This window comes from Mugil cephalus, chromosome 17 (assembly GCF_022458985.1).
Source record: "Mugil cephalus isolate CIBA_MC_2020 chromosome 17, CIBA_Mcephalus_1.1, whole genome shotgun sequence".
NCBI lineage: Eukaryota > Metazoa > Chordata > Actinopteri > Mugiliformes > Mugilidae > Mugil > Mugil cephalus.
In genome coordinates, this window is record NC_061786.1 from 15,881,778 (window position 1) to 15,893,821 (window position 12,044).

The window sequence follows — 12,044 nt, forward strand, 5'->3', positions numbered from 1 at the left end:
TTGGTGGCAGCAGGATGCAGCCTGACACGGACACAAAAAAATTGTTTAGGAGCAAAACATAAAAAACCCGGTTTCCAAATTCACTAGATCCCAAACTGATCAAATATCTGTGAGATGCAGTGGGACAAGCCTGGTCCATCAACCCACAGGACCTTAAGGGCCCCACAAACAACATACTGTAACCAGACACCACAGGACGCCCTCAGAAGACCCACGTCATATTCTCTGATGAGTCACAACTGATTTGGAGGCACAAGGGAGACCTACAAAGTATTTGGAAGGTGGTCATAATGTTATGCCTGATTGGTTTGTTTTATATGTAGCTGGGTTTAGATGATTAACAGAGAACTTAAATAATTCTAATATCTGACAAACTTCATAACATAGTACTCTTAGTGCTCTGAGTGTAAACATAACCTTTTGAGGCTGACACTTAAAAAATAATGAAAAATGAAAAAACTACATAAATAAGAAAATGATAAAAATGACTTTAACAGGCAGCTGATGCTCAAAGAAAACAAACAAACAAACAAAAAAAACATCCTAGAGTCTATTCTAGACATCAGGCGTCACATTCTGGTTTTGAATAAACAGCAGTATATAGTAACAAAATGCAAATATTTCAGGAAATGAAAAATGTTTTTGATCATATCCGAGTCCTCTTATGAACCTCAGCCTCCGGAGGTAAACTCTAGGTGAACTCCATGAAAGCAGTAACCTGAAGGCCGCGCGCAGCATTTCAAACATTTATCAGTAAAAATCCTTCAAACCCACAGAGAGACGTGCATGTTCATGGCAAAAGGAGTGAAGTCATTTTATTTGTTTTTAATATGTATCTACAACAAGGGGGACACAGGCAAAAAACGACTGACAACTTGATGAAAATTAAAACAAAACCAAAAAAAAAAAAAAAAAAAAAAACCAGAACCAAAAACAACAAAAAAAAAATACATTAATTATCAATGCAGATTTCCCACCTTTTTTCCAATAAGCAACATTTTTTTGTCTAAAGAAACTTTACAATATAAAGAAACATACGAAGGAACCTCTTATTTTACTACACGAGACACTTAGGATCTGAAACTACCCTAACATGAGATACAAAGCAACTCCCCAAGGACAGACTGCCTCATATTCAATACTGCTTTGTCATCAAGAGGAAAAATGAGGAACTGAACAGAAAAAATCTTTACCCCCGCCCTCCCCCCCAAAAAAGTCCTCTCTTAACCCCCCCGGCCCCTGAATGTTACAGTATTATACATCAGCACAATAGAAATACAGAAATGATCAACGTTGTGACGGCTTTACTTACAGGACAGAAAGATAGAGAGAAGTTGGACTGCATTTTATACAACAGTATTTCAAAGTACAGGGGAGGAGGCGCCTGCTCCTGCGCTCTCACTCTTCTCAGCAACAAGTCTGTCCATTTTTATTTTTATGTTTTTTTTTTTTCTTTTTTAACTTTCCCAAACATTTCTCCTGCCCCCACCCCCTCATTTTTAAATAGATAAAAAAATCCTTCATAGTAAAGTATGTACTCTGGTCCCTGGTGCGTTGGATTGAGAGCCAGTGTCCTGTGTTGTGCCCTGCTTTCTGTTTCAGTTGTGTCGAGAGAAGAAGAGGCTGAAATGCAGCGTCGGGGGCAGACACAGATGTTTTATTATTATTATTATTATTAAAAAAAAAAAAATCCTCTTTTTGTTTTTTTACTCTTTTCTTGCAAATCGTGTGTTAAAAATGACAAGAAATATTCCTGTTTTGCATTTTTTCGTTTCTTTTTTTTTGCCATTTCAAGCACAGTTTCCAAGAACAGAGGCCAAAGGGAAATAAATCCGAGTTTTCATTTTACTCTCCGGGGGAAATGTGTGCGACAGTGAGTTAGCTACTACAACTTCTTTCCCTCGTCCCCGACCCCTTTGACGCAAAACAGCTCCGGACGCACAGTTTAAAAAGCCCCGCGTTTTGTCTGTGATGAGGTGAAATAGCAATAATAAGTCTATAGCAGCTCCAGTTTCTCGTCATTCATATTATTTCCGAGTAAAAGACACACGCCATCGTCTCTGAACAAATAACACACAGTCGCCCGAGTCGTTTCTGATCAACTGTTAAGTTGTGATTTGAAATATCAAAACATGTCAATGATATCAAAATGCATTTTACAGTATTTACAAAAAAAATTAAAATGAAAATCAAAAGATGGAGTTTTACAAAAAAAAGAATTAAAATTAAAAATCAGAGAGGGGGTGGTGAGTGTCTTGTGTGTGCGCGCGTGTGTTTGTGTGTGTGTGTGTTGATGCTGGCCTGTTGGAAAGGTGAGAAAAGGGGAGAGGACAGAGGTGTTTTTGTTCAAGGTGAGGCCACTCGTTACAGTCGGCAGACCCGCTATTGTCCAACACAGAGATCTGATCAGCAGATAGCCAGAAGTCCTTTCACCAGAAGCGGCCGTAGAGAAAGAAAACTGTGTGTGTGTGTGATAGAGAAACAAAACGCGAGCTACAGTTGAGTTGTTGTGTGTGAAACCAAATTTCAATAAAAGCACAAACGTACGTCACAGTGTGTTGAAAAACTTATCAGCAAATAAAATTAAAAAAAAAAAAAAAGATCCAAGTGTTGACGACAGGTCAGCAGACAGACGGTAACCTATGTACACGATGGAGCGTATGGTGAAGCGTTAGTGGAAGCAGCATGAGTTGGGGTCAAAATGGCCGACACCTATGAAAACTTCAGCACCTTTAGGGGTCTAATGACGTCACACAGAAGGCGAGGAGACGCCGCCGAGTGGATATTTACACAGTTGCTACTAGTTCTGCAGTTGACAAAAACCAGGGATTTAAAAAAAAGAAAAAAAAGAAGTAACAATGATTCATAAGACAAATTAAAAGTACATAAATAAATAGAGCTGTGCATTTCACTGCAGGGAAACAACTAAAGCAGGAGAGGCTTCTTCTTCTTCTTCTTCTGGTGTGTGGGTTCTCGAGCGCAAACAATTTAGGTCTTTTAAAAAGTAAGTTTCTAACCTCTGAGAAAGATTAAAAAAAAAAAGAAAACTAACAAAAACAAAGGACCAGTACCGTGACGGACATAATCTTACCTGCAGGGGGCAGTGCGCTCACACAGAGCCACACGTTACAAATCATTTCTGATTCGCTTGCACACATATATGCTGTCTTCATCATAACAATGTGCCCTTAAAAACGACAAAAAAAATTAAAACCTAATCTTAAAATGATCATAGCAATATCATTAATAACAATAATACAATAATAAAAATAGCAATGATACAATACATACACAAAAAAAAAAAAAAAAAAATGGAAAAAAAAAATATTCACTGATCATCACAACACCTCTGTTACAAATGTACACACACACAGAGAACAATGTGGGGAGGGGGCGAAAGGAGGTCATTTCCTTTAACCCTCTGCTGAATCCGTTTAGAAACGGCAACAAAAAAAAGTATGATTAAAAAAAAAAAAAAAAAAAAAAAGTCGTGGTTGAGTAGCTTCCAGGCAGCTGCTGAGAGACCCGACGCTGCGTCCTTGAGGGAGGGCTGTGTTTTCCAGTCTCCTCTTTCTCCCTCTTTCTCTCCATTTGTCCTCCGTCCCTCGCTCATTGTCTAGACCCTGACAGGAAGCCAGGGAGGCCGGGGCCGGAGTCGGAGAGGAGGCTCTTCCTGTTGCTCTGTGACTGCTTCCTGTTCACACCGGCAGCCATTTTGCATGCTCCAGGAGGGCCCGTCTTAATTAGAGTCCCAGCGTGCTCGAGGGCCGTCCCGGAGGGCTGCGTGGCCGTACAGGTCCCGAGTGAGAGCAGGAAGGTGAGGGTGGCGGGGTTTAGGATGGGTTCCCGTTTGGAGAGGGGACAGAGGTTGTGTGTGTGTGTGTTTATGTGTGTGTGGTGTGTTTGTGTGTGTGCGAGAGGATGGGAGGTGGTCCAATCCGAGGTGAAGAAAGGATTGTATTGAAAAAAAAAAATAATATCAGGTGTAGGGTTACAAAAATAGGGGAGAAGGGAATAAACAAAAATACAAAAAAAGGGAAAAAAAAAAATAAAATCACACACTCATCGTCATGTTGGGTGAATACTGAAAAGAGAGAGAGGGAAGGGGGAGGAGGGCACAGATGAGTGGATATGTCACTGACAACATTGAAACACCAGATGGCGCTCAGACCCAGCCCCGCAGAGCCACAGGAAGCACAGACCCACGTTCCAGCCAGGCTCTAATACACCGGACTCAAACATCAGATCAGAAATGTAATGATTCAGGTGTATTTCTGACAATCAGGACCTCAAAAAGCCCCATAAACCAAATATTTTGTGATTTAAATACATATTAAACTATTAGTGGAATCAAGTTATTAGAGCTCAGCTTTAAATCCAGCGTGTGCAACCCGTTGTTCTCCAGGTCGAGGGTAAGAGGCATCGCTTTAACACTATGCAATGAACAGTCCCTCTATCCCCTCCACCTGCTGTGCTTGTATGTGTTTAAAATGGCCTAACAAGTTAAATAGAACAAAGCACAGTGGCCATTTATGTCAATCAATCATAATCACATCACTTATACGGAGGATGCAGAATGGATTTCTAAGTGATTAGTAAGCGGCTACAATGCAAGCAGAACACAAGCTGTTGATCCACTGTAGAAAACATTCATTATGTAAGATCTCTCTCTCTCTCTCTTTTTTTTTTTAAACTGCTACTGTGTTTGCTCTAGGAAGAGCGTAGATTTGGTTTTCAGAATTAAAGTGCTGTGTCCCAAGCTATGACGACGCATGACATGGTAAAACAGTCGAGCTTCAACACGTTGTATAAGTCTGCTTGGCTCCTGGACCTGATCTGGACGTGGGGTTGGTTGGAGGTAGCAGGGTGCTGCCGTGTTGCCATGGGCCTCCCTGTTCTGTGTGCTAATGTTTACAACAGCCAAGCTGTAATAAAATGTGTTTATTGTTGCACTAGTGCAAGTTTTAGCTGTGAGGTGCAGGAACAATCTAATGTAATGATTTTGTTTTGGCGCTGCGTGCTCTGTTAAACTCACTCCTCGTACTGATGATTTCTCTCTGCAACATTACTGACTGGGTCTATTGGGACGGGTGTGAGGGGATGTTCAGTCCTGGTATAAACACATGTCCTCACTCAGTGCGTTTACATGCACAGTGTAATCAAGCTATGCTCAATACGGTCCTTGTCCCAGTTTACATGCAATGGAGAAAATCGAATAACTGACGGCAACACGTCCTCCTCCTCCTCCACACTAGGTGGCAATATGTGTCTTTTCAGTGGGTTAATACAATGTTAATACAGCCCCCTTTTCTGGTTGACCTATTAAGTCAAGAGTCGTTCAAGTGTCAGACCAGCATTTCATTTCTTGGATGTTTTTGTTACAGGGTCATACGCCAGCACAGCGGGTGTGGAGCATGCGCACACGTGTTGTCTAGTTAAAGTCTGATTAAGGCGTATACATGCCAGAGAAAATCGATTTTCTAGTCGCATTCTCTGGGATAAGGAGAACTTTTAGCCGGAGAAACGTGTTTACATGCACTTAACTTGTCCAGTTAAAGTTGGATTAAGGCAATAATTAGTTTTTTTTACGTGCATGTAAATGTACCGAGCAATGAGGCTTTAGGCATTAAAATATGTCTCAAACTACCACTTTAGAGCTGATCTCTGTATTTTATCAATTTTATCTAAACGGCTGCAATAACAAACCAATGGATCTTTACTTTTCAGAATCAGCAGCACTGTGTGTTGTCTTTGCGTCCGGATATGATAAAGAGTGATGGAGTGTCCTTCACTCACGGAAAGCACACATTATTTATTCATTCACATAATAATAATAATTTATATTGTATTGATCCCACATGGGAAACTACAGCCTCTAAAGGGGGCAACTTGGTGGTTATGTGCTTGCACCCCATCCATGGACGCAGGAGGAGGAGGAGGAGGAGGCGGAGGCGAACCTGGGACCCTTCTGCTCCCGCTACATACGCCCTGACAAACCCTGGAAGCTTCTAATGTCACTGCTTCGCCGTTTGAAGAAAAATCTGAGTTCATTAATTAGATATTAAAATTAGATATTAATGAGAAAATATGTAACACATTGCTCAACTTAACCTCCTGCTGGTTTTTGGTGACAGAATAACACAGAGTCTATTCTCACTGAATCATTTATCAATTCTCTTTCAGATCGATTTATTATTAAGTTAACTAACAGTCTCTCATTAATTCTACTTGCTCAGGACACATGTCAACACTAGCTCTGAACAGGACCTGAATATCTTCGATTTAGTTTTCTTTTATTATTTGAGTTGTTGGGTAGGTTTGCCGTGACTAAGTGGTTTTTAACTGTTGCACTTTGTATAACAATTTGTTCTTAGGATCAAAAAGACAAAAGTACGGTCTTTAAAAATGAGGTGTCGGATGAAAAGCTACCCTGCTAGTGACTAAATGAAAAAGGGACACATCTTACAACATTATAAACAGCCTGAGATCAGTGTTACAGAAAACAGACGAACCCTCTGCTTGCATTCTTCCACTGGTTTATGTCAGGATGTGAAGGAGAACTGTTAAGGGTCGTGAGATGTCGTTCACTCACTCTACTTACACTTTCGCTTTGGAATGGGTTCAAGAAGTTGCCGCCCATTTCGCCGTCGTCTCTCGGCGTTCCCGGAGGGTTGTTCATGCCCCCCATATTATTAGGAGAGCTCTGGGGGCAGAGAGGGCAAGACATACAAATGAAGTCATCAACTTCCCCCTATTCACAGAGATTGTAAAGATGATGTTTTAACTGGCAAGAAAACTCCAAACAAGAGATGATTCACTCACCTTTGGCAACCCGTCCATGTCCCCAGACCCTGAGGGGGTGAAGGGAGAAACATTTTTATGGTAAGCCTAATTTAAAATGAAGCACAGTTTTATTTGTCAGCGAGTTGTTTTTTTTGGCACTCACCTAGTGATCCATTCATGTGGTGCGGTTCCATGGCTCCCATTGCTCCCATCGGCCCGTCAGGCCCAGGTCCCATTGGAAACTGGTGAAAAAGATGTGTAACAAGCCTCATGAATGAGCTGTTCAAGTTATTCTCTTGACCCCTTTTTTTTTTTTTTTTTTTACATAATTGTGATCCTTTGAGCTGGAGGTGAAGCTGGGAGTATTTAATTGATTCTCCCTGGTCCATTTCCAGTCGGTTCTTATTGAGCTCAGCGTGGCAGCATTATGTTTCTCTAATGCTGAACTGTACTGGAGCCCAGTGATGTGATTATAAGCCCTATTTGAGCTGGATTATATCCTGTGAGCGAGTCTGTTATTTTAATCATGACAATGACAATCTGTTATTTTAATCCAGAATCGGCATGAAGCTGAAACAAGCCCGGACAGTTAAACGTCTAAAATGACGCCACAGAACAGAGACTCACATTGGGTCTGTTGCCTCCTTGTCCGATAGGATTCATCATTGTATAGATGTTTTCACTGGAGTTAGTCGAGTCTAAAGGAAACACACACATTAGAGTTACACAACGTCACAGAAATTATTCTTCCTCATGAAGATTTTACCAGATTATGAACTGAATGAATTGAACATGAAAAGACAAAGCAGATGTGAAACATGAGGGGGCACATTCATGCTTGTTTAGTGAGGAAATGAGGGCGGTGTCTATTTGTGAGACATGTGTTAGTGCTGGGGACATAGTTAGGTGACGCACCACCTGGGCTGGGCATGATGGGAGTTCCAGGTGGACCTCCTCCGCCTGGAGGACCCTGAGGATCAATCAACGACAAAGCTTTAATATTACACTCAACAAAACGTGAAGAATGTATTCATTAATACAAATTACACTCTACTCTAGAAAGCTGCTTTTTATAGATTTGAACTCACCACGTAGTTTCCTGGAGATGAGGAGGAGTAGGCTATCTGCAGGGGGAGAGATGAAATGAATAATCAGATACGAGTGTCAACACCAAGCAGTCAAATAAAACAGATACAAAACTCCTGAAGTGGTAGAAATGCACAGCTATTGTGGAGACAATATAGACAGAACAGTAGTTCTGAAACAAAAAATCTGCTGTGGTTGTTACTATAAATATGATGTTTTTGCAAATCAAGCAATCTCTTTAAATACTTTTACTTCAAAAGTTTCATCACAACTGCAACCTCTTGACAAACACCAAATGTACAATTAACAGCACAGTTCAAGCGCAATGATGAATTACTTTTATCTTTTGTTTATATATAGTTTTTCGTAAATGAGGTTGACTGAAAGCAACAGGCTTGTGTGGAGCAGCTGGACAACAAAAAAAAAACGAGGGGATGTTCCAAGTATTTCATCCACCAGCTACAGTGTATGTGTTTAGTGTGTAAATGCAAAGGACTTCCGACTCACAGAGTTGGCATTAGGTCCAGGCCAAGGCCCTCTACCTCCGGGACCCCTGGGGGTTAAAAAAAATGAAAATGAAGCAGAAGAGTGTGAGAGTACGACAAGAATAAATAGAAAGACACGGTTACAGATAAGAGATTAACCTGCTTTGTGAATATGATAACAAAATATTTCATTTTACAGGATGCAAAGGTGTAGCTAAAGGGGTAAATAGTTATCAGTACATGGAAATTAAAAATAATCTGTTAATCCTTTGGCTTTTAAACAAAAACAACTTCAACATCTTATAAATAAGAATCAAAGCAGTGAATAAAGCATCATGACATTGTGATCGCTAGCTGCTAAAGCTACCTGTAAACCGATGCTATGATGCTACATTCGTGGACTTACATGTTCATTCCTGGCATGGGGCCGCCCATGGAGTTGGGGGGAGGCCTCATGCCTCCGTAATTCTGAGAGAAGAGACATTAAAAACACTGTCAAAAGATGCCGTGCAAAGTTACTAATTCTCGACAAAAAAATGTGTTTGTCTTCATTTAGCTGCGTTTAGAAGCAATATAATCACAAGCGTGACGCGTACATCAAATCATAAACAGCCTGCGCTCTGAGAGAGTAATAAAGAGCTCGAGTGCATTCGCAGAATCTATTACCAAACGAAGAAACTGGCTCATCAGATTTTAATTAACATTCAGTTATTGCGCGTGCTGACTCAGTTTCTGATGCGTCATACCTGTGGGCCCATGGCCATTCCTCGAGGAGGGTTCATTCTCATCGGTCCACCCATGTTAGGATGTCCTGCAAGCACAGACGCCCACAGTCACACACACACGTCAATCCACATATGTCTCGTCTCTTAAAGTCAGGAGTTAATGCTTTCCACAGACAACGCTTTATCCTAATCACATTAGTTGTAACCCTCTGGCCTCATGAAGCTCTGATCTGCAGCTAAAATCACCAAAGACCCCTTTCCTCCGCCAGACACACCCACAAGTGTTCAGTTTAAAGTAATTCAGTTTGCAGGAAATCCACAAAATTTGCTTTGTCCTGATTGTTTGTTATTTGATTCATTAAAAACTGATTAAATATTTGTAGGTATGGGTAGTTTGGTTTGTACGTGTATTTAAATGTCCAACAATTATGCAACTTTCTAAGAAATGCATACTTTATTAAATCTACAACTAAATTTAAAAGTAATCATTAGTTACAGCTGTATTATCGTAGGACGTTACCTTGCGGCCTTGTTGGGTCCAAACTGTTTGGCAGGAGTGGCTGAGATCCTGGGATTCCACCAGGAGGCTGAGGAGGAGGAGGAGAAGAAACCAGACACTCATGAAAATACTGGCATAATCTTGGCAAAATCGTCCTCAAAGCGTGAGGAAAAAAAAAAATCAACCCGAAATTGAAACCAAAGTCTTGTTTAGTACCTGATTTGGCATGCGGAGTGCAGGACGCGGTCCACCTGGATACCGCGGTGACATAAACGGCTGCAGAAAAAGTAATCAGGGAAGGAAGGGGGTAAGATAAAAAAAAAAAAAAAAAAGGAGGAGGAGGAGGAATCGAGGGTGGGACACAGAGAAAACGACATTTCAATTATTGATAAATCCAAAAGCACTCAAACGGAAGCAGAGCTGAGGACACACAGATGGACACAGGATGGAGGATGACTCTGGAAAAATGCAAAATCAGCAACAAATCAGCCCCGGAAACGAGAATCTGTTTTATGACCGTTAACACCGGCCGCTTACACCAACAATACGCACTTGAAGCACGGATTTGTGTGTCTGTGTGAGTGTAGAGGCAGCGCTCACACAGCTCCCTGCTCAGCCTGCCTGCTCTCATTGTGGTGTAAGCTGATTCGGCCTGTGGTCTGCCTGGCGTAGTTAGAGACACCTCAGGCCAACAACACCGTTCAAAACCTTAGCGGAAGCATGTCCACACTCTCTCGCACACAAGGAGGAAACCAAAAACCACAAGAATCAAGAGCTGAGCTGCCGCAGTTAATGGGCAAAGGCTAGTTTTACCTCCACAGTGGCATCTGTAGCTACTGTTCTGGATAAGTGCTGAAACACACAGCGGCTGAAGGTGCAAGTTTGTGAACATACGACTATCCGGTTAAACTTCCCACTGGCCTATATGTGCAGAAAGTACCCACCGGGTTTTGTACATACATGTGACGTGTTTATAGTGCCTGTCCCTGTTTTATTTATAAGGTGCTAGAACAAGTAAGCAGGGGGGGAGGGGAGTTGTGCATGTGTGTGTGTGAGTGTGTGTGTTAAGAGTGGAGGAGAAGATAAGCGTGCAACCCCCCACAAGCTGCTCCAGGGGAGGGGCAAGGAGTGAATTATTCATCCCACACAGGGACAGACGATTCTGGGCCTTGAAGAGGAGCGGGCCCTGCTGCCTCTGGATGCTCGGCTTTCATATATATATATATATAAAAAAAGAGCTTGCAACTGGGAGGGCTGACATCTACGGGGAGTTAGAGCAAAACGAGAGCTTGCAGAGCTCAAGGGTAGGAGAAGAAGTGTGCAAGTTGTGAATGGGAAGGAAAAGGTTGTGTGTGGGTGAGAAGTGGGGGAGTTTTTTTTTTTTTTAAGAGGGGATGAAAGAGTGATTGGTGTTTGAGAGAAAGTTTTTTGCATCTTACCTGGCCATGGGGTCCCATCATGGGGTTGCTTGGGTTGTGTGGGGGGGGCTGTGCATGGGGGGACTGCTGAGAGCCGGGTGGTCCCTTTAAGAAAGAAGAGCGATATCAGAGAGAGGGGAGGGGGGCAAAATGTGGGTTTACACCTGGAGGAATTACCCCGTCAAAATTATAAGAAAGAGGAGGATGATGGGAGAAGGGGGAGGAGGAGGAGGAGAGGGGGGGGGGAGTGGGGGGAGTAAGGTCTGTGGGGATCCTTCAGTTTAAGGAGGTAGATGCAGGAAAGTGGAAAAAAGCTGCACGTTTTTGGGCAAATCCTCTAAAATCTGCTGTTAATTAAGATACTCCTCAACAATATATGCACGATTAAAAAAAAAAAAAAAAAAAAGTCAAAACAAGCTGCCAGAAAACAGTATTAATCATAACCGTCATATCGGTCTCCCTCTGAACCACATGGGGGCAGTATTGCCAAAGGCTCTATGCAACAGGAACAGGCAGCAGCAGCAGGACGGGCACTAGTGGCAACTTCAAACCAGAAAGATGATACCGACAAAAACAAGTAAAGGTTGAAAGTTTTATTTCCTGCCTGCTTCATAATAAAATCACGCTCCTGTGAGCTCCTCCGCTCCTTCCTCCGACAGACCGCTGCGTTATTCCCGACATCTCACCCCAAGACAAGAGGTTAATGACCTCTAATAAATAAGTCATTATGCAACAACAGTCTCTCTGTTTCTGCTCTATCACCGTCAGCGCTTGCAATTCTTTACTTTTCTCATTTTCCAGTTGTCCGCATAAAAAAAAGGAAACCAAAAAAAAAAAAAAAAAACTAAGGCTGGATGTTTCGCAAATGGTAAGTGGAATTTTCCATGTATCCCTCCTAGGCATCCGGACACACACAAAGACAACACGCATTGATTACCTCAGTGAGTATGCATGTATATGTACTTACAGTACAAAAGCCAGATACTGATTCTGATGGTAAAAAATATATATAATATCCATCCCAAGCCTTCACATCTGATGGTTCAGA

The 12,044-nt window shown here is 41.9% G+C and overlaps 1 protein-coding gene across 5 annotated transcripts in view; it reads right to left on the bottom strand.

The window, feature by feature from the left end:
• Nucleotides 1-789: 789 nt before the first annotated feature.
• The window catches only part of zgc:110158 (uncharacterized protein LOC553590 homolog), a 36,654-nt gene continuing 25,399 nt past the window's right edge, over nt 790-12,044 (bottom strand). The window contains exons 6-18 of one of the 5 annotated variants that reach the window (XM_047611175.1): nt 11,018-11,101; nt 9,795-9,854; nt 9,600-9,666; nt 9,101-9,165; nt 8,761-8,822; nt 8,377-8,422; nt 7,872-7,907; nt 7,702-7,753; nt 7,411-7,481; nt 6,947-7,025; nt 6,823-6,851; nt 6,602-6,703; nt 790-3,780 (exon numbers count right to left, since the gene is read on the bottom strand). In XM_047611175.1, the coding sequence (XP_047467131.1) occupies nt 3,610-3,780; nt 6,602-6,703; nt 6,823-6,851; nt 6,947-7,025; nt 7,411-7,481; nt 7,702-7,753; nt 7,872-7,907; nt 8,377-8,422; nt 8,761-8,822; nt 9,101-9,165; nt 9,600-9,666; nt 9,795-9,854; nt 11,018-11,101 (924 nt within the window). In that variant the 3' untranslated portion in view covers nt 790-3,609. Of the gene's footprint in view, nt 4,085-6,601; nt 6,704-6,822; nt 6,852-6,946; nt 7,026-7,410; nt 7,482-7,698; nt 7,754-7,871; nt 7,908-8,376; nt 8,423-8,760; nt 8,823-9,100; nt 9,166-9,599; nt 9,667-9,794; nt 9,855-11,017; nt 11,102-12,044 lie in introns of all 5 variants that reach the window. The other 4 variants (XM_047611174.1, XM_047611178.1, XM_047611177.1 and 1 more) reach the window with 4 other exon arrangements.